This window comes from Pelmatolapia mariae, linkage group LG23 (assembly GCF_036321145.2).
Source record: "Pelmatolapia mariae isolate MD_Pm_ZW linkage group LG23, Pm_UMD_F_2, whole genome shotgun sequence".
Taxonomy (NCBI): Eukaryota; Metazoa; Chordata; class Actinopteri; order Cichliformes; family Cichlidae; genus Pelmatolapia; species Pelmatolapia mariae.
This window is the reverse complement of record NC_086246.1, coordinates 11587706-11615492: the sequence shown is the minus strand read 5'-3', so window position 1 is coordinate 11615492 and position 27787 is coordinate 11587706. Positions and strand designations below refer to the sequence as shown.

The 27787-nt window shown below is 39.6% G+C and overlaps 1 protein-coding gene across 1 annotated transcript in view; it reads left to right on the top strand.

Annotated features, from left to right (window-relative positions):
* The first annotated feature begins 12193 nt into the window (after positions 1-12193).
* LOC134620519 (cholecystokinin receptor-like) overlaps positions 12194-27787 on the top strand; it is a 68325-nt gene continuing 52731 nt past the window's right edge. Inside the window, exon 1 of the mRNA XM_063466717.1 lies at positions 12194-12599. Within this exon, the coding sequence (XP_063322787.1) occupies positions 12479-12599 (121 nt within the window). The 5' untranslated portion in view covers positions 12194-12478. The remainder of the gene's footprint in view (positions 12600-27787) is intronic.

Below are 27787 nucleotides of genomic sequence, written 5' to 3'. Positions count from 1 at the left end.
ATGTCTACAATATTTGCAATGTAAAAGATATAAAATGATTCCATGGAGTGTACAATACCTTACAGTGTATACAAGTATGACTAGGTATTTGAATCAGGGTCTGTTGAGTCTCAAGTAAGTTGCCTGCAATGATATTTAAGGTCCAGCAGGTGTCAGTATGGAGCAAAACAGCAACACTGTGTCGACACAGTATCGATACAGTTTGGGGAATGTGCTGAAACGCTTCACGAGGCCTCATCTACCCATCACTACTGCAAATCGAGCAGCATCACTGACTTTCAGCTTGTTGTGTTTGTGGATATATGACTGACTTTAATTATCCATAAAATCATCACATTCTCTGTAAGATTAAGGTCAACTATTGAACAGCGTATATTTTACAGTAAAGGCTTTAAAACCAAGTTAGTACAAACATCACTAATGTTTGTAACTTTGCCGACATGTGGCCAACAGTAATGTTTTAATGTTCTTCTTTATTAAACATTTGCACATAAATAAGTGACATAATATTCAGTACTTACTTTTAAAAGTTTACTCTTTCGCCGCTCCGCTTCAGCCGTTTTTTTCGGCAAAATTATCCACACCCACCGCCGCGCTATGAATTGTGGGATATATGGGACCACGAAGCGTACACCGGACCACGCTTGAAATTTGGGGAAATCGACGGCGCATTTGGAGTACACTTCGGATTGGGACAGCCGTCGTTGCGTCGCTGTGATGTAATAGGCCTCAAAATGCATACTCCGGAGCATGCGGCCGCTGGATTGGGACACAGCCAAAGACACGGCTTCACACAGAGACATGACTGACTCGGAACCAGACAGAACAAAGAGACAAAACCTAAGGACTAGAAATCACAGAACCATGAACCAAAAGACTAGTAATGATAACCAATGAAGAAATCAAAGCTTAATAATTGTACAAAAAATCAAAACACTGGGTCACCCACCCAGGAAAATTTTTTTTTAAACACCCAATCATCAGTATTTATTCCCCAAAGGAGCACCAACAAGGATGGGTTGGGTGGCAATTACAATTACATTTTTAATGGACAAATATCATCAGACACAAATAATTGTTGTTGTTAAAATATTATTGTTACATAAGAACATTATCCTGGGATTAAGAGCGAGCTTCAGTGTTATTCAGCCTCACATTAGCAGGCACACACTGACAAACCACAGCAGCACCTGTGGTAAAAACAAACAGCTTCTATTAGTTTAAAATACAGCAGAGTTCAGGTACAGTATACCACAGGCATAAACAACCTTTTCCTCATGTCTGGTATGAAGCTGGTCAACATCTGCAGAGCTCAGCTGGAACACAAGGCATTTATTGGCTTCATCCAATGAGGCTTTCCATTTTTAAAGTAATGCCATTATTGAATCCCCGGGGTTCAGTATAACCTGAAAGCTCTGCTGTAGAGTTCTCAATGTAGTGTTTGCATCCTGTTTTGGATTTATTTTTAGCAATGCAATGGAACATACTTGGTGTTTTGTTTTGATGCTCCTTTAAAGCAATTAAAAAATGAACTACTCTAGCCCTAATGCAGCTGCTTCTCTCTGTCTGTAGCCACAAGCACTGTCCTGTCTTGAATCTGATTGGTTACATGTCATTGGTAATAGCCTATCAACACTAATGGCTACACAGGGGTGCAAGGGAGGGGATTTGGAGACCGAAGCAGCTCTGGATGGTGAGCCAGGTTCTTTAAACCCTAAAATATTATGAATGTAGATGACAGACATGGCTTACTTAACTCTTACAATTTAAAAAAAAAAAAAAAAAAAAGCTGAATAACGGATTTTGCTGCATTTTACAATTTATTAATGTAGGAATAACACAAATGAACAAAGGCATGTCAGTGTCAAACTGAGGTGGAAGAGTTGGTCGCCTTCCAATCGGAAGGATAGAGGATCGATTTCCAGATTCTCCTCTCCATCCATGTGTCGAAGTATCCTTCTGCAACATCTTAAAACATAACGTTATATATGAAAGAATGTATGAATGTGTGCGTGATTTGGTGAATGAGACTTGTAGTAGAAAGTGCTTTGAGTGTGCAAAACTGAATAAAGATGCAATGTAAGGATCAGCCCATTTACCATATTTCACTCTCATTCTTCTTGAGACTAACCATCGATAATCCCGGAAAAGCTGTATCTGTCAAACTTGAAGTCAACATTTACAGGTGCTAGAAATCGTCAGAAGTGAACACATGGTGATTTACATTAGTCCGAACAGGAGTATCTCATCCCAGTGTTGGAGGAAACCAGCATGGAAAATCATGTGGAATGGTTCATAGATTATGATGTAAATGAAAGTGAGTTCAGTATTATGACCAGATGATCGATAAAAACCATGGCCATAAAAAGCATGAAAATGTGTGGTATTCAGCATTTGTGGCAAAGTGTTATTTCAAGCTATTGCATCATGTTTTGGTATGTGAAGAAAGTTTTTTTAAAATCATTTTGTCCTTGTAAAGTGAATGTTACGTTAACGATGTTGCTCAGTGCTTTGATCTCAGTGTTGTTCACTACATCACAAATGAGAATTTGGTGAAATTGTAAATATCATGCATGAAGATTATGCTGTGAAAATGAGAAACTAAACTTTGAACATAACCTGATTGACTTTAGCTGTTATTTCAACATGAGTATGTTATCAGCATTAAAAATAAAAACAACATGTGGTCTTCAGGCGCTGCTGCAGGGTAGGGGTGGTGCAGCGGGCTCAAGGGGCACTGCTAGGGAGGCTGAGGGGGCAGGTGGAAGTAATTTTCTTCCAGTCTTCAGTGACGCCGGGGACCTGAAGAGGGAGGTATGTTGAACGTTAGGTCTGCTGGACAGCTGGCCTAACTGAGAACGGGTGCCGAACGTGTGGGGTCTGGCTCAATCGCATAAATATTAACAATAAAATAAACTTAAGAATCACAAATAATAATAGTGCAGTTGATAATTTATGCTTTACAGTAAATCTAAATCTTAAATCTTACAAATCTAAAAGACAAAATGAAAACAAAACAAAAAATGACTAAATGTAACTTTGTTTCAGAGTTAATAATTGAGTAATTGAATAGATATTTACATTTTTTAAAAACTTTTTTTTCAAGCAATCTTTACTTTATATGTCAAATTTTGCAGATGACATATTAGCTGTTTGGCATTTTTGCGTGTGAGAACAGAATTTTCTATTTAACAATAACAACTTAGCAAAAGGTACATTAAATTTTGTTCACCTAATGATAAAATACTCTAAATGAACAGTTTTTCTGACTAAAATAAGACACATTATGAAATTATGGTCTGTTCTTTACACAAACAACTTATCATACATGCAGATTCTGACCAGCAGAGGTCGCTAAGATGCTTATTATAGAACACAGTTTCTATGACAAGCTTATATGTGATGAGGCAGAAGTGCTTTCAAACAACAACACCTGTGCACCCAGTACAGAATGATGCGCTCACCATCTGAAGTTCAAAAGTTAAAGGTCTCTCAAACAGGGTCTCCTGAGTGTTTATAATTGTTATATTGTCATAAAGAAGTAAAGTTGCATAATGCTCACCAATGTGTTTTTTTAATTCAATTTTAAGCCCGCTGAGATTAATTAGAGTAGGAATGCTGTATTTTCTTTATTCTGAGCTCTCTCTGTCTCAGTCTGTCTGCTGTGTGGTTATACACTGACAGCAAAATGCTTGCATGTTAACTACACCCCAGCAACCCGAGCCTTTCTTCCCGCGCCTTTGCTGACAAGTGCATCGTGTCTATTTGGGAGCTACTGCTCATAAGATGTAGAGACAAGACCTGTCTGAGCTCTGGCCTGTGTGCTCAAACTCAGTATGTGTGTCCCAGATAGAGAATCAAAGCTCACATCATGCTCTCTTTCTTCATTATGATAGATGAAAGCACTACTCTTGGATGAGAGAGGCAGGCAGTTCAGTTGGACTCAGACACAAGCCTCAGCATTTTAAAAACACTGTGTGTGTGCAAACACACGATACCTCAAGTCCAGTGATATGTCAAAGTTTGGCTCGTGCAGAGCTGAGAAAAAAGATTAATCTTGAGGATTAAAGCTGCATTAAGTTGGATGCTTAAAACACTCAGGGTATTTGGGACTCGTTTCAGGAGGCACATTCAGCCAAAGTTTGCACTGCCTGACAGTTTTCTGTCAAACATTTTATGGTCACTCCAACAGTTTATCTCAGCCTTGGACTCTTTGCTTTATGTGGGGGAATAAATTTGGAGCGTACATGTGGGGAAGAAAAGCTGTGTCAACATCTGGGCAGCCTGCAAAAGCTGAGAAGACAGGCAAGTTTTTGATGCACATTCCTGGACGCCGTAGGGTTCTTATAGGTCAGATAGTTTTAGGAAGTCAAGTGCCTGCTCGAGCTGCACTCGCATTTGTGCAAGTATGTGTTTGTCTCTAATTCTGTGAAACACTCGAGGGTTCATTACTTTAGCAATGGGCCCCCATTAGTATTTTTTTCCTGTTAGGGGAGATGGTTATTTACTTTGAGAGAAAACAAAGAAGGGAATCTCCCAGAAAAACAAAATGGTTTTATTTGCTTGAAAAGCAAAGACAAACAGCTAGTGAGAGTTTATAAAAAGGTAACATAGTCTGTACATAAACTTAATAAATTGCTGTCAGGACCACTTTAGTTAAAATAAGATTGTTTTTCCATTTGCAGTTATCCCTTCCCTGAACAGAGCAGGCATCTGTGACACTGGACACAACATTTATTAAAACAGAAATGGTAACTATTGGGCACAGACAGCAGCAAATGTACTGTATATCTTTCAGTACTTCTTTGTATTTGCTATATTTGTGAATGTTCAAAGGGGTATTTGCAGTGCTCCGTCTAACTGATGAAGTTTAAAGGTTTTGGTCTGTGTTTCTGGATAGAAGCCAGTCTCTGTCTGTTTTAAGTTAAGGTAATTATGATAAGAAGAATACCTTTGGGTGAAAAAGAATGTGTAGTAAAGAACATGTCAAACGCTTTTTGTGTTAATAACCTTTAAATACACACACCTAAGGCAATGCACACCTGTGCACCTATTAGATAGATGCTTTGTTACATGAGAGGGATTAAGTCGGTCGTTATTTGTCAGCTACATCGATGGAAGAAATAATACTGGCCATAATGAAATCAGTAATTATATCACTATGGAGGCCATATTAAAGAATTTTGATTAAATTCAATCCGAGGAGAGAATCTGAAACCCTTTAAGGATCCTGGAAGTGTAAGAGATTTTAGTTTTAGCTGGTGTCGTAGCTAGCTTTGGCAGCTAAGACACCTTCTCAGACCTGTGAATGTGAGAAGCAGAGTGCAGAGAATACATTTCACATCATCTATGACAGGGTTTCCTAACTGATCACTTGCCAGACAGCTATAAATAGATAATCAGTAGAAAAAAACTCGTTGTCATTTTGATTTGGTGTTAGGTGTTTAAACAGATTCCAAACATTGTCCACCAAAAACTGAAAGGGCTTAGATCTAAATGAACTTTTGGTTTTTATTGAGTTGACAGGATGTTTTCAGTATCATAATAGTGATTGTGAATTCCTGTGCTGATACCACACTGTAAGAAAAAGTCCTAATATAAAAGTATTTTACTGTGTATTTTACAGTTTTGTTCTGTTCTTCTAGAATATCATTAAATTAACATAAATAGACTATGATTTCACATTTCAAATGTAAATTAACGTAAAATCACTGTAATGTAATAAAACATATTTTTCTTGTTTTTTAAATGTATCTGTCTGTACATATGCATACTTAGATTGTTAAAATACGTTCACAAATGTATCATGATTTCACAAATATGTGTCCGTTATTTGAAAGATTGAACTGTTAAATTCAAATGTAATGCTATGGAAAAATATATGAAATGATTCTTATAAACTTTTGTAACATCAAATAATTATTACTATTATTGCTATTTAGGGCGATCGTGGCTCAAGAGTTGGCAGTTCGCCTTGTAATCAGAAGGTTGCCGGTTCGAGCCCCGGCTCGGACACGCTCGGTCGTTGTGTCCTTGGTCAAGACACTTCACCTACTGGTGATGGCCAGAGGGGCCGATGGTGCGATAAGGCAGCCTCGCCTCTGTCAGTCTGTCCCAGGGCATGCAATCCATTATTATTTAAGTTAACTGTATATTTCTGTACATTTAAGTATTATTATTCATATTGCCACATTCATTGACCTTGTTTATAGGTAATTTCATTGTTTAATCACGTTAAAATATTCCTAATTTAATGTTTAAAAGCACTTGAAAAAGGCAAAATCCCATGTAAAATTAGGGCAACAAACTGTATTGTCATTACTGAAAATAACCGTATTTTTATGAGAAAGTTATTTTCTGTTATTTTATGCTATTATTTTGGCGCCCCAGCTGCCGGAATATTAGTTTTTTTAGGATTTATTTTTTTTAACAGTGCAGTATTTACAACAATCTGTCCGATAGTCGATACTTTTTTCTTTTTCTTATTTTTGTTTTATCCGAGGGATACAAAGAAGTCGTCAGTGTAACAAAAATAATTAGAATGTTTTAAACTCTTTTAGCTTTTAAAGATTTTGCCTGCACAAAATTTGTGTAACATAACACATTTCGGTCACTGATCCTGGTAAATACCACTATATTTGCTGATATGCTGGTATCAACAAAGGCTATATTGGTCTATGCTGATATTTCTCTAAAATATCTTCGTGCATGCATTCTATGAAACATATATTTTGAACTTGCAAACATAACGGATCTACCAGCAGAAATAGCCAACAATCAACTGGAAAATGGTCAGCAGGAAGAGAAATGGTTCTAGGACTGATCCCTGTGGAACACCAGCTCACTCTTGGATCTAAAAGGTACCATTAACATTTATTTACTGAGTAATTAAATATGTTTAACTCATTTAAAAACAAGATTATGACATGCTTATATGACTACTGTTATGTACTGTACAGGAGGTTTTGAAGATTAGTTACATGGTTTTATTTAAACTGCTGTGAGTAGATCTGTAACTGGAGAGAAGTAAAGAAAAAAGAGCGCTCACAAATGCTGTTTTAATTGGCAACTAAAACCAAATGTTTTGACTATAACCTTTTCTACAAAGAATCCAAACACACTTAGATGCAAAGCAGGTGAAAACTGATTTAAGAAATACAAATGGCTGGAAATACTACATGCTCTCCTGCTATTCAGTAAACAATTTGCTCTGAAAGGGAACCCGTGGTCAAGAACTCATTATAGAGAAACCAGACAAGCTGTGGTTCAGTGAGTTTAACAATCTGTAAATGCTCTCCAAATAAGACCAATAAGGCTGGTAAGACCCAGCTGCTCAAATGCTGGATGCAGCTGTACAGTGGGCAGCAGATGTGAATGAGCCAGTAATTGCAGACCATGTTTACGTGGCTAAACATGAAAATACTTGGACAAATAAAACAGAAAAGAACCACATAATGAAGGTGGACGATGATCTCTGAAATTACTGTTAGTGGATCAGATTAGATCATCAAATAACAGTTACATGGGTAACTTTTAAATAGCTCTTTACAACAAACTCTCTGTTTTTGTTGGTATAAATGAGCAGTTGCACCAGTTTAACCCCACTCATTCCTCCTCATCACTGTCATCATCTTCATTTTGACGTACACTTACAGTAATGTCTGGTATGCTTTCATCTTTGGGCTTGTAAAGTAATCCATGCTTATGGATCATTTTATGGAAATGGTTTGGACCAAAACTGCTCAAATCATTTTGGATGCCTCAGTCTGAATTGTGACATAAACAATAACAGCCAATGATTGAAGGGATTTTAAAACTAAGACCTCCTCAGTGTTTCAATATCAGATTTAAATTTCAGGCGCTACGATAATATAAATTTTACAAGCTATACAGGGTTCCATTTTAATACATAACACTGATCCCACATAGCAAAAATACTGGCTCATTTACAATTTGATGGCAGCAACATGTCTCTGAAAGGTGGCAGAGGGCCATGTTTACCACCCTGTGGCATCCCCCCTTCTTTGAAGATGTCTGTAAACATCTGTGAATTGAAGAGACCAGCTGCTGGACTTCTGGGAGAGGAATGTGACTCAATTCTTGCTTTTGCAGCCATGCTGTTGTAATAGCTGTAGTATTTGGTTTGACAAAGAACTCATCTGGAGCATGTATTGCTCTAAAACCTATATATACCGTCCAGCATTGATAGTACCTTTCCAGTTGTGCAAACTGCCAATGCCAGGTTTTGATTTTTCTGACCACAGAACAGTTTTGCCTCAGTCCATTTTAAATGAGGAGGTTGGTTTAGAAAAGAAGGCAGCATGTGTAGATCATGTTCACTTATGGTTTCTTCTTCGCATGATAGAACTTTAGCAGGTGTTCTGGGAATCCATCCTACCTCAAAAAACATCCTACCCAATGTTTCTGTGCAGACGCGGCGCATGCGCACAACACCAAACCCAAATTAACTTCTTTTTCTCTCACCCAAGGTTATGGTTCTTAAGGTTATGGTTATGGTTAGGATTATGTTTAGGGGGTAGGGTTAGGGTTAGTTACAAGTCACCGTCAAACTATAATACGGGTAGGACGCTTTGTCAGAGTAGGATGGTTTCTCAGAACACCGGCATTTGTAGGTGGCACGTTGAACTGTGTTCACAGACTTCTGGAAGTGTTCTTAAGCCTATGATGTATGTGACAGGATCATGTCTGTTTTTAATGCAGTGCCACTTTAGGGCCTGAAGATCACAGACATTCAACACTGATTTTCAGCCTTGTTCCTTGCACACAAATATTTCTCCAGATTGCACAATTTCACAATTTGTAAATGGATTTCTTTTTAAATTGGTGTCTTTCTCCCCATCTTTACTTACCAGAAACTCTGCCTCTCTAAGTTTTTTTTGTTACACCCAGGCATGTTACTGATCCGATTAACATAGTTAGCTGCAAAATGTTCCTCCATTTGTTTCTTTTTAGTACCACTTACTTACCTTTTGTTGCCTTGTCCCACCTTTTTATGAGACTTTTTGCCGCCATCAAATTCAGAGTGACCTTTTTTTTCTTAAAATGGTACACTTTGTCAGTTTAAACATTTAATATATTTTCCATGTTCTATTTTTAATAAAATATGAGTTCATGCGATTTGCAAAATTTACATTTTAGACATGTTATGACCTGGCTCAAAAGCTGCAATATAAATATGGAGACACCAGAATTCCACAAAGAAGAGGTTTTATTTTAAATTACATAATAAGTTAGCTAAAACAGCTGGTACCACTAAGACAAAGACTGGTGTGCCTTCCCGAAAGCCTGCCTCAGGTATGCCTTTATCCACACCTCACCAGGTGTGGTCAATTAGCAACAGCTGAACACTCTTGCACTGCCGCTGCAAAGAGGTTAGGGGCTGCAAAGGGGTGTAACAGATAGCATACCAACTTTTTCAAATTGGGATTGTATTATGACATCATAATCATGCTTCATGCAAAGTTTGTTTCATCTTTTTTTTTTCAGCTTTAAGGAAGATTGGTCTATACTCGTTAATATTCACTACGGTGTTTTCAGCTACTTATGAAATCTTACAATAGGTGGAATGACAGAGGCCTGTTTGCATTTCTCAGGAGCTTGAGTGCTTTAGCTGAACTGCATTTTCTTTCAGTGTATTTTCACTCCACCAGTTTTACTAAAAGGAAGAGGAGGTTCTGACACTCCCATGTATCAAAAGGCAAATTCCCCATCTCATCAGACAGGCTGATCATGACCTGCGTGAAGACCTTTATCCAGTGAAAATCAATGCAGAGCAGCTGCCAAACTCTCAACACTGAAGGCTCCAGAGGAAGAGGAAGGGAGAGACTTTTGGCATTACTGTAATAAGCCGTTATCCTACAAAATGTGGAAAACCACCAACACATGTTAGCCAAGCTGGAGCACACACACACCGCCCACACATAGGAGCAGCACAAAAGCAATAAGAGTACTTGCAAAACCATCCCCAGGACTGACAGCAACCACATAACAAATCACAAACACAAATAGTGTAGCCTTCCTCCCCCACAGTGCAAACTAAGTCCCCCTCCTCCCCCGCTACCTCCAGACACTTTTCAAAGCATCATTTCTCAAGCAGCAGCACATGAACTAAACTAAACCCAGAGGTGCTTATAGCTTGTTCCTCATAAACAAAGCCATCATGCTGCCCATCAGGGGTCTCAGAGTGTCTCACCTTTCTCCTCCAGGTTAGCCAAACAGCTAAATGGAACATTTAAAGTTGTTCCACAGGCTACGAGAAATCACCGAGACACTCTTTCGCTTTAAACAATCATTTATAACAGCTAATATGTAACCAAGACAGTAACATGTTCTCATCGCAAACACAGGATGTGCAACATGTAATGTATATTTTATTGATCCCCGTGGGGAAATTCCTCTCTACATTTAACCCATTCACTCAGTGAAGCAGTGGGCAGCCATTGGGTGCCCAGGGAGCAGTGTGTAGGGACAGTACCTTGCTCAGGGGTACCTCAGGGTAGCCGTTCAGTAGATTTGAACCTCTGACCTTCCGATTATGGGGCCACCACTCTACCTACTGAGCTATCTGTTCTTTGGCACCTCTGCTTTACAACCAGTTCATTTAAGAAAAGGTGTCCTTTACTTCTACTGCTCGTGGCAGTACTGATTGACCCCGGTTGGTCAGGAAATCTTTGATCCAGGAGAATGTGGCGGGGGGACCTGAGGGTGGTCCAGTTTGGTGGTGAGGATGTCGGGATTATGGTGTTGAACTCTGAGTTGTAGTCCATGAAGTGCATCATGTAGCTCTTCCAGTTCTCCAGATGGCTCAGGAATCCTGCTTGGACCGATTTGCTCCAAGAGGAAGGTAGGCAGTCTCTGATATGGTGAGAAACTATTGAAACACCTCATGACTACAGACGTGAGGGATATAGGTCTGTAGTCATTGAGACTGTTTATTTCAGACCTTTTGGGGATGGGAATGACGGTGGAGGCCTGCCAGTTGGTCTGCCATGCTTTGACCACAGCCCCAGGGATGTGGACGACGCCTGGGCCTCTCCTGGGGTACACTGCTCTCAGTCTCCACAAACATTTTAACAATGAAAACACTCTTTTAAAATTATAATAACTAAGCAGACGCATGGTGTTTCCCCATTTTTTATTATACAGATGTACTTACGGGAGCTCATATCAAACAAGGCCATAGTTTGAAAGAGTGAAACAAGTGTATGTACAAGTGGTGCAGCTGAGCCAAACGCTGCCATGCTGGTTCACACCTGATGTTTAAACCTTCTGCCTATGAGGGACAGTAGATCAGGAAAAAAAAAACTTGTTTAAAGAGAAGGTGCTAAAACAGCTGGTTTCAGACAGAGGATGAGCTGGCATTGCTGCACCAAGACCCACATCTAAGAAAAATGGGCTGTGAATCATGCAAAGTTAATCTATAGAGTCCAGAAATGAAAATATAGCACTGGATGCAAGCCTAGCAGTACCTCCTCTACATGAGTCCTTTTGCTTTTTGGCCAAATCAAATGACAAATGTGAGAGACAGATGTGGGCGGATAGATCCAAATATCAGTAATCAGTATTGGTATCTGATTACTTTGTTTCTGTCCTCTAAGTTCAGCATGCAGCCCACTGATCTGTGTTCAACAAATTATTTTTCTGGAAAAGAAAAAAAAACCCTCAAACACACACTGTGAAAAATGTCTGAACCTTTTCAAATTATTGATGATTCATCTCACAAATCATGACATACTACTCTCCCCTACATAATCTGCCTATATAGCTGAAAATATCAATATCTGTATTGGCGATAGATGCTCATATTTACTTGGCATCAGATCAATACCAAGTGAATAAGTATGGCACAGAACTAGTGAGTGAGAAAGAAAATGATTGGTTTGGTCAGGTGGATTTATCACAAATTCTTAATAAATCTTGTTAAAATGGATGGAGATCCAACGTCACCCCAAGCCCTGCATGGACACCCCCATATAAACGGTGTCTCCACCACTGCTGCGGTGTCACAAATGAAGCTCTGGAGTTGATCGAGCTTGAAGTCAGTCCACCTACGGATGAGCAGCAGCCAGTTTGTGTAGAGATTTCTCCAAACTGTTGCAGTGACGGTGGTGTGAACAGAGAGAGAGAGAGGGGAAGAGAGTGTGAGAGCTCCTCAGTTGCCTTAGCAGCGCAGCCTCATTCCTCCACAGTCGGGCTTCAGTCCGCTGTACTGCGCGCTTCCCGGGGCTTCCCTCACGGCTCCCCATCAGTTAACCCTGTCACACTCCGCCTGATCTCCATTTATTCCACCGTGCTCGAGATTTTAAAAAGAGAAGAAGAAGGAAAAGAAAAGCAAACAGAACTCTGGGCCGCCTCCAAGTTTCCTAAACGCCCCTTCTCCGGCTGTTATGAAGGAAAAGGTGGCGGGCTGATCGGCTCAGTCACTCAGCGCAGGTGTGAAACCAGAAGCGAAGAGAGGATGGCTCTGCGGCCGGGGAACGGGACTGTGGCGGAGTGGGGGAACCTCAGCGTGGAAGTTAGCGACTACAATGTGAGCTACACGAACCGCTCCGTCCTCAGCAGACCCGCCAGAGCCAGAGGTAAGAGCACACAGTTTTCCACATCTGAATCATCCAGGCTGAGGTGTTAAACTGCTACAGATGGCACCAACACCTGGCCCCAGACCCGGTATAAACAGATAAGGTGTTACACCCTATTGTGTTTAACGCTATTATTATTATTATTATTATTATTATTATTATTATTATTATTATTATTATTATTAGTCTGATTTGGCTTAAATTGACAACCTTGTTCTTCCTCAATATTCATCTTTTTATACAAACTAAATGTGAGTGATTAAAAAAAAAAAACCAGCTTTCATTTCTTGTTAACAGTGTTGATTCCTTCCAAGTTACAAACAGACTAATGACTAATTCCTTGGTTACAAAATTGCAATCAATAGACCTGATGTAATATTCTCTCCTTACTCAGATATGTGGAACACCAAATGATGTTTTACCTACAGATCATTTTCCCCCACACTGTGTCAGATCTGTATTTTTAAAAGAAAGCCATTTGCAATCAGGAGTTGTGTTCTTTCTTCTTCTTCTTCTTCTTCTTCTTCTTCTTCTTCTTTTTTTTCAAATCAGCTCTCTTCATCCTCATTGTATGTAATCAATCACCCAGCTTCCCAATTTACTGCTGCTTCTCTCTGCATCAATAACGCCCCAATCAGAATGAGCAGCAGCAGCGGCGGCAGCCTTGTGCAGAGTGAAAAGCAGCTCTAATTCTGAGTGTTTGTTCTTCTCGCTTATAAGTCTCAAAGTGGGCAGGAGATTAAGCCCAACACCAGAGACGATAAGGCTCTCACAATAAGTCTATCAGGACACCAGTTGAGCACACAGGCTAATTTGGAAAATGAGGGTGAGAGGCTCTTTTTAATTTTTTTCCCACCCCCGCCTCTGCTGCAGTATCGAGAAAATTTCAAATCTTTCCTCTCTAAATAATTCACAGCCATTCCTCCTTGTGTGCTGCATTACTTTTATTGACCTTATATGTGAGGCAGGCATCAACATCAGTGGGGTGATCTACCCAGAGAGCAATCTAACACTGTGAGAATTGTGGTCACATTGCTACGTCCACCTCACATGGCTGGCTGGCATATATACTTCTTTTTATTTATCTTCATCCTTCAGGGTCTCCTCAGGCCATAAGACAGCGATGGTTATGAATGTGTATTGTTACTCTCAGATATGCACAGCTGGGCAGTAAATTAAAGCCCCACCCCGCCACTTGAATTCCTGATGCAAAAGGAACAGAAATGGTTTGTTTTGATGTTGGGGAGAAACAAAGAAATCAATTTAATGTTATAAATGGACCTTGATGATAGCTTCCAATAAACATAAAGTGTTAAAATTAAGGTTAAATTCCACATCAAAAGTAGTTTAGGTGAAATTCATTTAAAAAGTTACTGCAGTAGATGAACACAGTGCAAATATATTCTCTGAAGTCACACACTGAAGTGGGTTTCATTTACTCTACAAAGTAGCTTCAGTTATTTAGCAACAATCAGTTTCATCAACCTAAAAATGGGAGAACATTTCAAATAAAGCCACATTAGTTTTTACAGTGAACATGTAGATTCATATTAATTAGTAACTGTCTTCAGCCATGGGTGGAGGTTTTGTTTGCACATTAGGAGGTTGGGGATTAAGCGAGGACCAGAAAGATGCTCACCCTGGAAACTTTATGGAGAGTTTTGACTCATTTGAATGCTTCATTTATCTTTTGTTTACTTTGTTATTAATGTTATTTATGTAAAATAAAACAGAGAAATCTGCAGTCACTGTGCTGACGGTTATGTTTTTTGTCCCTTGCATCCCTCCTGAACTCCTGAAATCTATGTTTTCACTACAGAATAATCAGCAGATCATTTCCTCTCCCACTTGTTTCTCCTATAAGACATCATTGTATAGTGACAGATCCCAGTCACAGCTTTCTGTAGCCCAGAATGGGATCTTTAAATAAATTCTTTTGTCTAATGAACAGTCAGAAGTGATGGGCGGGTGGTTTATAGCTGTATTTCTAACAATTACAGGGTGCTGTATTCAGCTTTATATCACAACTGCAGCCTGCGTTGTTAAGCATTTCCTTTTCTCTTAGTTACTATAGAAGTCTTCAAGTAGTGAGGTTTACATGTCTGGGCTGGAATGGAAGTTTAAAGCATGAGCAAAAAGAGAGACGTGACACAAACTACTGTACAACGTGAAAGGAATGGGAGCATGCTGCTGTTCTAAAAAACTGGCGTACAGTAGATTTCACACTCACTCATTCAGGTCTGAACATGAATATACGATGAATGTATTTTTAGAAATTACATGGCGTAAGCTTTGCAGGGATCTCATTATTAAACTAAACATCTTGAAACGCACTTAGAAGGTGTATTTAATGTTTTGCTCTTTTTTAACTACAGAAGAACCAACAGATTTCAGTCAGGGCAGCTCAAAAGAAGACTTCTGTTGTTATCTGCAGTCATTTATGTGTCTCTGTCCTGGATTAGACATGCATGTGGATGTGCATAAATCAGCGAGTGCAGCAGAAAAGCTGCAGCACAGAACAGAGCAGGCGTTAGTGACAAGAGATGTGACAGTGATTGTGTCAAAGGCAGCAAAGAAGGAGAAGAAGGAGGCCCTCAGGTCGAGATGGGTTGCAAAGCGGCAGTTGAACAGAAACTGTGGGTAGGTTAATAGAGCTTAACCAGCCTACCCTATTTAAGTAACAGGCAGGATGTGAAGGACTTATGCTATACCTGATTTTTAAGCTTTAGTATCAACATAATCCAAATGTAGTTGTTTGTACATCTGTGGTTACACTGCAATGCAAAGCTGCCATTTATTAAGTCTCTAAGTTGATGGTTCTGACTAATATATATACAAATGCAGGCTCTAAATGAGGTAGAGTAGCATAATTTTAATCTCCATGTTTTAAATTGGATGCATAGGCCCAACTATGTGGCTGATATTGTTTTGGCATACAGCATCCTAGTATGAAAAGTCTTAATCTTTGATATTTTCACATGTGTTTCATAGATGTGTCTGCCTATGCTTTTGGTCTGCTATCTTAATTATGACTATTGTATCAAGAAATTCAGGATGTCCACACTGAGGTCAGTGGGAAGAATACATTGCTTTCATTCACTTGCACCTTTTTCTTTCTGATTTTGATTTCTTTGTATGGTTTTCTTTTAAATTTACATTCTGCAGATGACTGACATGTTTTTACCGCTTGTCTGAAGAGTTGCTTAACAGATTGAGCAGCTGTAAAACACCGACTGCACAGAACTAAAACAACATCTGACATGCATCATTTCAAAATAATCCTTCTGGACTCCTGAGAGCAGTTCAGTTCAGACACAGTGCTGCTTATGTGGAATATCTGTAGCTGCACCTTGGCTATGCTTAGACACTCTCCGCTCTCCAGATGATTCAAAGTGGCACTCTGCTGAGCTCACCCTGTCTTGCGATGAGTTATCTTGAAGTGGATCTCATGAGCATTAAATGAACACTTGTTTTTAGAAGGAATCCAACAAGTCGCCTTGGGCACTGAGCAAAAGTGGAAAAACCGGAGAGCGAGACAAGAGACGTGCTGCTGCAGAGTAAGCTGTGCACAGTATACACAGTAAAAGAGCTGGGAGTTTCTAACATTGTACCCATTTCTACAATGTTGTGTCTTGTGGAAGAAATTAGAATCTTGTTCCCTTGGGGTGTTTACATAGTGATGTTGTCTGTCATAACGCGATCGCAGTAATCAGAGCTAATAATTGGAACATTTTGAAGCAACCTGTTGAGGTGAAACAAATGGCATGCATGCACTGTGAGTATAAAGATTTGAAGCATCCTGATAATGAGAAGCTGCATCTTGATAAAATCCTCGTCTCTTAGTAAACAGTTCCTGCCTTTGCCCTCTCATCAGGTTACTCCATTAAAACAGCACATACAGATGAGAACAAAGTTATCAGGCCCCTTATGAATTAAAGCTTCTGTCAAAAATTTCTCAAGTGTTTTTTTCTGCACAGTGAGGGATTTTTAATATAGCATTTTAAAACATACTAGCTTCCATTAGAATTTTCTGTTTGCACACAAGAACAGCATTATTTTAGAAAAAGCAAAAATCATTCTCCCCCTTTTATTGAGCCATAACAAAAACCACCGCTGTGCAATGATGTGCTTTAACTTTGTAACTCTCAAAGCTTGTAAAATCAAGTTAAAACAGAGGTTCTTCTTCTCATTTACACATAGTATAAAAACTCAGCAAGGATTTGAGTTGTCTCTTGAGAAAGCATAATGCCAGAAAGAAAGCTGGAGACAGATATACAAAGTTATCAGAGCATTTCTGCGTGCCAAGACCTGGAGTGAGAAGTATGAAGAAATTCAAAGAGGGTCACAAAGTTTAGAGCAAGCCTGGCAAAAAGAAACTAGTGAGAGATGGGTATAAAGACCCCAGAAAAACTGCCAAGACACTAGTGAGTGACTTAGCCAAAGAAGGCAATCACTAGAACCCTGCACAGGATTGGATTGCAAAGCTACAGACCAAGACAAAGAAGTAGAGACACCTTCAAACCGCTAAGAACAACCTGGAGTAAAATTATGTATACTGAAAGTGTGTCCTTTGGTCACATAAGATGAAACTAGAGCTCTTTGGCCATAGAAATGCTGCTTATGTTTGGAGAAAGAAGGGAGAGGCATGCAACGTGAAGAACCGTCCCTGCAGTGAAACACGGTGTGAGCACTATGCTGTGAGAATGCTTCAGTGTTTCTGGAACTAGGAATCTTGTCAACGTGGAAGGAATCATGAGAAAAGAAGGATAAGTGAAATTTTTTTAAAGAAAACCTCCAGTAGTCTGTAGCAAAACTGATTCTGAGTCATCGCTTTGTCTTCCAACATGACAACGACCCAAAACATACATTGCTTCTGGAGAACTACCTCCAAAAGACCAAAGAGAATGTTATTGACTGGCCTGCAAAATGCTCTGGCTTTAATCCCTTTGAAAATCTTTGGGATGAACTGGAAACTAAGGTCCATGCAGGAAGACCATCAAGTCTGGAGGAGTCTGAGACTTGCCCTAGAAGACTGGACTGGGATTATTCAGGAGACATGTGTGCAGTGTTGGGGAGTAACGGAATACATGTACCGCCGTTACGTATTTAGAATACAAAATATGAGTAACTGTATTCCGTTACAGTTACCGTTTAAAAAGGTGGTATTCAGAATACAGTTACTTTGTTGAAATAAATGGATTACACGGCGGTACTTTCCTGTTTCATATTGTGGCGGGTCAGGATTGTTTGGGTTTGTTTGACAGCTGTTCTGTTATTCCAGGCGGCAGCGTTACGGTTGCCATGGTTACTGGGTGACACGCTCTCTCTCTGCGTGTTTCCTGGGTGAGAGAGCGCTTTTTGTTGTTGTTGTTGGTGTTGTTGTGCTAAGCTAAAAGGCAGAATGCTACAGGCATGGCCCTAAAGAATGTAGCCTCATGGGCAGTGTAGTCCGTGCTGCAGCGAGAATGGACTGCCATACACGTTATGTGTCTGTGAGTGAGGGAGGGAGAGAAAGGAAAAGTCCGAGCTGTCACGGAGCAAAAACGGGAGCTGGAAGCATGTAAATATAATAATAACCACTGCAGCCAAAAAGAGTGCCTGACGAGCCCATTTGTAAGTAAGCTATTGAGACTCAACTGTACACTGTGTTCGTGTTTTCCTCCGGAAAAAATAAGTTCCGTTGGAGCAGTCTTTCAACGCCTCTCTCTGTCTCTCGCTAGCAAAGTTGACCCAGACAACAAAGTAAAGCTATTTTTCGGCTACCAGCCCGACACGGAACCTGACGTATTAGCCAGAGGTCCCTTTACTACGGTTCGGAGCCGCGGACCTTCAGTAACAGTAATAAATCACAGCAATAGTACATTCACGTAGTTGTAAACAGCATGGTAATATATTAAGTAATCCAAAGTATTCAGAATACGTTACTCTCATTGAGTAACGTAACGGAATACGTTACAGAATACATTTTGGGGCATGTATTCAGTATTCTGTAATGGAATACATTTTAAAAGTAACCTTCCCAACACTGCATGTGTGAGACTTGTTGAAAACAACAACAAGTGCCTGCAGACTGTTATCCAGTAAAGGATACACTGTTAGCATCAAGGGGGCTAATAATGAGTTTTTTGGTTTTTGTGAAACAATTTTGTTTTTTTGCACAAAATATAATAATGTAAGGATCCAAAATAAAACTAGGATGTTTGGAAAAATTCCCTGCTCTATTTAAAAGAATTTGGGAAACGCTTAAAAAAATATGAAATTTTTAAGTGGGGCTAATAATTTTGTCCTCATCTGTATATCACAGATCTACATGTTGTATAGTGACACCAGGAGAGTATGAGCGCACTAATGAAGATCACATCAAACAGGAGCACGGTTTCAAAGCCTTCGAATAGCTGTATTGATCTGTAATGTTCTGTCTGCACTTTGGCTTTATTAACTCACGACAGCGGAAGAATGGAATGGAGCCCAAGCCACAGTCATATGACGTTACCCAATATCGGTTAGGCTCAGTGCATATAATGGGTGGTTAATGTCATTCTCAGTTAATCCTTTGTCATGTGACTCACCAGAGTGGTCTTAGAGACAAAAGAAAGAACGTTTACAACTGTGGGACATGAAAAAAGAAGTTTATTGAATCTAAAATATGAGCTTTAATATTTGATTGATTCTTACTTGGTGAACTTTAGGTTCCAATTAGTAGTTGGGCTGCATCGTGTCTCCTGGTGCCTCGCTGCTGGATCAGTTTACAGCGTGATTTATAGAATTTCAGTGGCAAACACCTTGACCGAATGTTTAATTCAACACAGAAATCCCTAAAGGGGAAGCTCTTGTAATAGCTATGAGTTGCTGGCTCCAATTAGAGAACACAGAAGCGAATGAGAACACCACTGAATTAGTTTCAGTAAATTGGGGGTCAAACAGGGAATTCCCCTACTTTTACCCCTACTGGCTAACACTTCATTGACAGGAATTTTACTCCATAGTGATCAGCAGGTTTTCTTAATGGGTCTTCAAACAGAAAGAGACTAGCAGTCCTGTAGCAAACACAAACCTTGGAATGCCAGTAAATTTCAGTCACTTTTAGTGATGACAGGCAACATATCTATTAGGGATGACCCTGAGCAGGCCCTGAGTTAAACGTTGGGTAAAATCTCACTATTAGATGTCAGTAGATTACAAATTGCAGTTAATTTAATTCTGGTTTTGTACCCCTCCCAATTCAAGTTCATAATCCCAGCTATGGTGGCTGCTGAAGGACAAACTGCTGTTTACCTCAGCTGTCAATATGACTGCAGCGTCTGTATCCCGAGTGCCACATCTATTGACTATAGAGAAAGCTGTACATTTTTGTGAAAGGAGTCCGATATGAGTCAATGTGCTCACTTCCGACTGATGACAGTGATACTGGGGTAACTGCTGTTGAGCGTTGTTAGCTGGCATTAGTAACACTTTCTTTGAAGTGGATATAATATTTTTTTACACAGACACTTAAATTCTCATACAATGTAAGAATGTTATCAAGCTGTTTATCAGAGGGAATGTGTGATTTTCAGGGCACTCAGCCTAACACTTAACAACGGGAGGGTTGCATGTCTAATCTGCTGACAATAAGCAATTGCAAAAGGAAGGAAAAGACATAACCACAAAGAGACAATGAAAATAAATGCAGAAATGTTAAATGGTCATATTTAGCTTGAAAGAGCTACTTGTGAAATTCAAACCTTCGAATTAAAATAATCTCCTAAGGTGTACTACATATGTGGCCGACTCTAACCACTTACATAAAATGTGATTAGGCAGAAGGCAACGCCCAGCTTGGCCACGGTCCAACGCAGGAACATGGTGGCTTCCATGAACAGCCTGCTCATGTGTATTTGTAATGGAATAGGTCCAGGTTTATAAGTAACTTGTACAATGTAAATAGTCTTATATAGTTTTAAAAAGCTATTTGTGATCTTTAAATTTAAACTAAAAGTAACTTATAAGACATACTACATATGTGGTCGGTCTCTAGCCACATACATAAAAAAAAGATTATGAGAATACATTAATTTGTAGTTACACAGTAAACAATGTATATTTGAGTACAACAATTTTTTTCTATTAAATAGCCTCAAAAATGATTTACTGTGCCTTAAAACTTATATGAAGTTTTATGCAATTAATTGACGTGCGTACAAGTCACTGAAGAGAATGAAACATACCATTCATTGATATATGGTTGGTAAATACATTAGACTGTTGACTAGCCAACAGGATCCTGGAATGTTGCCTAGCGACCAGCCATGTGCTATACAGTGATGCCTGATGAGCGGTTCTGTGGACAGGGCTTTAGATTCACCCAGAGCACAAAGAAACACGTATTCATATAGCACCACACAAATCAGTTTTTAAGAGCCTATTTACAAGAAGAGACAAAAAGAAAAGATTAAAACTAGCCTATATTTAAACACTTAGAATTTGGGTTTTAACTCAAGAAATGTTAATCAATCAAAGAAAGCTATATGAAGCAAGTAGGTCTCAAATGTAAAGTATGAGGAAATAAACTTATTCTCATTTTTTGAGCAGTTAGATGAGCAAACTAACAAGGAGTTTGGCTGCTTTTCACTAGCCAGAACAAGCAACCCATCCAGTACCACAGTGACTAAGAGATGCACCTTTCTAATAAGCTAGCTAGCCACTGAACATTAGCTGAAAATGTCAAACCTCCAAAGTCTCATTTTAAAAACAAAGTAATTTATTAAAGAGTTCATTCATCATTGGCTGCTGTGTAGTACTCAACATTTGTCTGCCTGTTAGTGGCTTTTCTTTAAATAGACACATACTGCTACTATGGATGTGCTGTTGCCATTAATTTTTTCTCACACTTTACATATTCCGCTGTAATGAATATTTCATCTGTGGGTTGGTTTGCTTGCATGATTCTAAGCAAAAACGTTCAATTAATGGCAATAAAACATGTTAGTGATGAAAAAAGGAATCAGTGGCATCAGAAGCAAATGAAAATATCAGAGACAGAGAGCATTGTGGGTAATTGAATAGATGCTGAGTTTGTTCTTGCACTACAAACAAGCTCCTTCCAACTTCTGAAAAAAAATCTAAGTAATGTAGGATCAATATTCCTCTCATGGGGAGCCGTAGTGGAAAGACTAATTGAGTTGAATTGTGCTGACAGTTACAGTAACTCACCTCATTACAGTGGTAAAATGCAATACGGCGACTGATTTCTGCACATTGAGCTAAATTACTGTGAAAGGATTCATCTGCTACCACTTTTTTAAAGCTAAGCATCGCAGTGTGGTAATGTGCAGTGCAGAGGTTAAATATGAAATCAGTCAGGCTTGTGTAAAGCTAAAACCCATCCACCAGATAATGTGCACCAAAATGCAGGGATCCATTTTTATCATTTCAGACAAGTCGAAAAGAGAATTACATACTTGTCGTTGGGTGAAATCAGTCCTGGAGATTCAGTGATTTTCTTCTGTCAGTAAAGGGAACCGTGGAGTGTCACAAGCACTCTGTCCTGATCCCTATCTCTTTAGTGAATCTTTTTGGGTACGAGACAGGCTGTCAACCCTTTGAAGCAACCTTTGCAATTTCAAGGTGGCAGATTAAAGAGACAGGAAGTCAGTGATGTAAGATGCTGACCTACTGGCTGTGTGGACACAATAAACGAGGCATTAGAAGGAAGCACTCTAAAGCATAAATGCCAAGTGTGCTTGTAGTAGTTTATTCAGTGTGGAGTGTTTACTAGTTAACAGCGAAATGACGCCAAAACACGGCCATTTTTGGTTATAAGGAAAAGGAAGTTTATATGTGATAACCAATAGGGCCTTGTGCCTGAAAGCCTATGAGACCAACATGGATCAATTTCAAAACAGCCTTTTCTTACATGAATTCAGTCAGTTTGTTTTTCATGCAGTCTTTAGTGTAGGAACACTATAAATGGGAAATTACAGCAAAGAATGCAGAAAGGCTCATCATTCCAGGCTAAGGTTACATAGATTGATCTGGTTGTATCTGACTTCCTGCCAAAATGATCAAATCGGATGGGTCGAGCAGATTTTCTTTGCACCGCATGAATGTAAGGGAACCGAATGCAAAACGACAGGGCCAAGAATCCTCTTCAGTTTCTCTAATGTTACAGTGAGCACAGAGCGCACCCTTATGATTTCATAATGTTGGCTCAAAGGGAACTCAGCATTTGAGACGCCACCATGCTGCTGCAGTTCAACAGACTTTGTATAATGAAAGTACAGTTACTTATAAAGAACACAGCGAAATAATGAGATGAGAGCCCTCACTACAACAAAGAAAAGAGGAAGAAGACAATTAACAAACCACATAAAAGGCCATCGGATTCTGGCTTTTCCCTGAATTAATATTAGTGAGCTAAACTAATAGAACCAAAACTGAAAACAGGACTGGCAGTATCTCCCAACTCAACTCATAATTAACAAACAAAACTGCAAAAGCTACGGAAAGAAAAAGCTGATGGCAGTGAGGAAAGAAGAGAGAGGGACCAAGATGCCAACTGCCAACCTGTGCATGTATGTCCTCAGTCAGATACCAGATACACTGTGATCAGATCCTTCGTAGGAATGTTAAAGAAGTATTATTGGGTTTTTATTACTGTCTGCTCACCAAAACTAATTTTGAACCCTTGGGTTTGCTTGCTAGCTTTTATTTTTCTCTACAACCTAATTAATCAGTGCAGTCAGTGACTGTATTACATGTTTTTAACACGGAAATGAAACTAAAATATAAAAACGAATTGTGTAATGTGTAATTGTGTAATTGTGTAATTCTACAGGTGTAGTCATAGAGTCTCTTTTGCATTTTGAGGGTATTTGTCAGAAAACAGGACACGAGATCAATGTTACTGGAGGTAAACTTATTTTTTTTTCAGTTGCTATAGATATTCTATTATATGTGTAGCTGTGCGCTCCATATTGATTTATTTATAGTGCATCAAAACTGATGTTGTTGGTGTGCTTCCCATGATGCCTTCAGGTTTTCAGAGCATTGCAATCACAAGCAGAGATGGAGTGTTGTTTGCGTGCAGTGCGAGCACTCCTCAATAAAGCTACGTGAACATGGCAGGATGTGAATTGTGCTATTTTAGTGAATGATACAAACATAACAGAGACCCACTTATTGCAGACCTTTACATGAGGGCTGCTGGTATTTCATATACGTGGCTAAACAGAAAAATGGAAACTAGGAACTACGGGTTGCACGCAGTAAGTAGAGGAGCTTATGTTAGTGCAGGAAAGATTAGTCCAGTAATTGATCAGCAGTAGACGTTAATTAACTAATTTAATGCTCAGTGAATGCGGTAAGTCATTCATCAAGCAGATCTGGCAAACCATTACTAAAAGCTCATTCGTGACCATGAAATAGGCTTTGGAAAAGAAAAAAATCTTAATTCAGGGTCCATTTACTGGATGTTTGCTGTTTAGCCCTAATGCAAACTGACTGGGTGAGGAATTGGACTGGTGTGTAACACAAGTCGTTTGAAGATGTCCTCTTGATTGGTGGAAAATTATTATTTTTTATTGATTTGTGAAAATCCACTCATCAAATTCAAGTAATCAAGTAATCAACTGAAATAACAAAATCTGTTGCTTTTTTTGAGTGTTGCAGATTGTTGCAAGTTCCATATTCATGTCTGTGGTTCTCAGGTTCACTTCCAAAGGGTTTTCTACCCCTTTGTAATTAGGAGAAACATCATATTTCGATAGAGATGACAGCCATTTCTAACAATTTGGACCATTTCATCATCTCACTGGGGCTTTCTACATGAATTGCAGCCTTACGGTGAGGTTGTGATTAAAAGGATAGTTCAAAACTGCTACAGCATTGCCTCTGCAGATTATTAGCATCCATTATTCATGAACTTTGTGGCGATTTATTCATGTATCGTGATGAGACCCAGCCCCATCACTCAAGTGAAAGGAGAAAAAAAATACTCCTCTCACTGCACAATCCACAGCCAATAAATGACAACGCTTTTAAATGGCTTGCTGTGCCTATGAAGTTGTGCTAATCCTCTCGTAAAGATAAGACAACGTGAAGTGATGTGATGAAACTTTAATGAACCCTGTGGGAAAACATAATTACAGTTTGCATTGCAGCAGCCAATAGGATGCAAATAGCGCAATATAAAGGTTAAAGAAACAGACCCAGCCCTGGGTCAAGACTTGAACATTTGAGAGGTGAACCCTGTCCTTTCATTCACATGTTTTTAGATGCCTTTTGATTTGTGCACAGCTGTCACGCTTGAGGGAGTCAAAGGAAGTAAAGTGAATTGTCCTGCAGATATAAGGCTCAAGGGAGCCAGTATACCGCTGGTGCTCAATGAAGACATAATTCCATTTTCATTTGGCTGGATCACGTAAAATCTAACACGATAGCGGCTGCTGAGCCAGTGACAGCTTACTGCTTGGAATTAATGATGAAAGCCTCACAATGTAGTGCTGATTCTGAATGTGAAAATCAAACACATGTTGCAATTATATCTTATTAGTTACTGAAAGTGTATGTCTTTAGCCCCCCGCCAGATTTATTTTAAACCCTGCTGATTTGTTAAGTCTGCCCTAACTAACAACGAAATGATCAGTCTATAATTTCAATGGTAGGTTTATCTGAACAGTGAGACACAGAACAATGACAAAAAATCCAGAAAAATGCATTTCAAAAAAGTTACAAACTTATTCACATTTTCATGAAGGAAATAAGTAGCTGATCCTCAATATCAATCAGCAAGATTTCTGGCTCACAGGTGTATTTTACGCAGGTATCTATCCAGATTCTAAACTCTGCACCATGTCCAAGCCCAAAGCACTTTCCAAGGATGTCAGTGACAAGACTGTGGACCTACACAAGGCTGGAATGGGCTACAAGACCATCGCCAAGCAGCTGGGTGAGAAGGTGACAATAATTGGTGCCATTATTCGCCAGTGGAAGATCTCATGATAATGAGATAATAAGAGCAGTGTGGAACCAGCCCAGAACTATTCAGGAGGAACTTGTCAATGATCTCAAGGCAGCTGGTACCATATTCACCAAGAAAACATTTGGGCACACACTACGCCGTGAAGGACTGAAATCCTGTAGTGCCTGCAAGGTCCCCCTGCTCAAGAAAGCACAGGCCCGTTTGGAGTTTGCCACTGAACATCTCAATGATTCAGAGGAGGACTGAGTGAAAGTGTTGTGGTCAGATGAGACCAACGTTGAGCTATTTGGCATCAACTCAACTTTGGAGGAGGAAGAATGCTGCCTATGACTCCAAGAACCCTGTCCCCACCGTCAAACATGGAGGTGGAAACAGTATGCTTTGCGGTGTTTTTCTGCTAAGGGGACAGGACAAATACACTGCATCAAAGGGAGGATGGATGGGTCCATGTACCGTCAAATCTTGGGTGAGAACCTCCTTCCCTCAGCCAGGGCATTGAAAATGGATTGTGGGTGGGTATTCCAGCATGACATGACACGGCCAAGGCTGAAGAAGAAGCTCAAGAAGAAGCATAATAAGGTTTCGGAGTGGCCTCCAGACCTTAATCCCATAGAAAATCTGTGGAGGAAGCTGAAGGTTCCAGTTGCCAAACATCAGCCATGAAACATTAATGACTTGGAGAGGATCTCCAAAGAGGAGTGGGACAAAATCTCCCCTGAGATGTGTGCAAAACTTGTGGCCAACTACAAGACACATCTGACCTCTGTGATTGCCAACAAAGGTTTTGTCACCAAGTGCTGAAGCACGTTTTGCAAAGGGGTCAAATACTTAATTCCTTCACGAAAATGCAAATTAATTTCTAAGTTTTTTGAAATGCATTTTTCTGGACTTTTTGGCTATTGTTTTGTCTCTCACTGTTCAAATAAACCTAACACTGAAATTATAGACTGATCATTTCTTTGTTAGCAGGTAAACTTACCAAATCAGCAGGGGTTCAAATAATTTTTTTCCCTGAGTATATGTTCCCCTGATGTGATGGGATCTGAATGCGTTAGCTTTGTGTCTGACTGAACACTTTAAAGCAGGGGTGTCCAACTCCAGGCTTCGAGGGCCGGTGTCCTGCAGGTTTTAGATATAACCCTGGGTCAACACACCTGAATCAAACGACTAGTTCATTCCCAGGCCTCTGGAGAACTTCAAGACATGTTGAGGAGGTAATTTAGCCATTTAAATCAGCTGTGTTGGATCAAGGACACATCTAAAACCTGCAGGACACCGGCCCTTGAGGCCTGGAGTTGGACACCCCTGCTTTAAAGGTCATGACAGCAATCACAACTATCCATGCCTCACCTGTCAAATCAAGTAAAAAATGCAATAAGATTAAAACAGTCCTCTGTGATCCAGAAGAAGGCTTCTTCCCTTTGACCCTGTGTCAGAGGGGCATAGCAACATCTGCAGCATCCGACATCCATACATTGCACAAATGATGAAAAGAATGGAATTTAACTCAACTCTACTCAGTTTTATTTATATAGCAGCAAATCACAACAACAGTTGCTCCAAGGTGCTTTATATTGTAAGGCAAAAACCCTAAAATATTAGAGACAAACCTTAACAATCAGATGAGACCTATGAGGCAGGACTTGTTGGAAGTAGGAAAAATGTCCCTTTTGAACTGGAAGAAAACTCTGGGCGAATCAGGTTTGGATGGAATAGAATGTTTAAAGGTATGCTTACCCTCCTGTAGTCAAAAAGTTGTTATTATGAGGAACATCAATGTAAAAGTAGCCCATGTGAGCATGGCAGAATGCTGTCACATCTCTGAAATGGGCAATCTTTGGCTAATTGAAACAGCTTCAAAAAGCAGAGGACTCTTCTTCATCAAAAGAATAATTCATACTTGCAGTTAAGGGGGACAGAATCTCTCACGTGGCAGAGGTGATCAGCATTAACCTGCAATGTCTTGGGTTCAAAGCCGGACCGTCTAATCACTCTGTACTTGTTATTGCAGACAAACTTTTTTCATAGTTTGCTTTAAAAATGTTATTTAATTTGTCTATTTATAGGGAGGACATTACTATGAATATGCCAGCCTGAATCAACTTTCATCTTCACTCCTTTGGCAAGATGTTCTCCAGCCAATTAAGCTTAGAGTAAAGTCACAGAAGCAGGATAAAAGCAGCGATACAAAGAGCTTTTTTTTCCTCACACTAAAAAGTAATGTCAT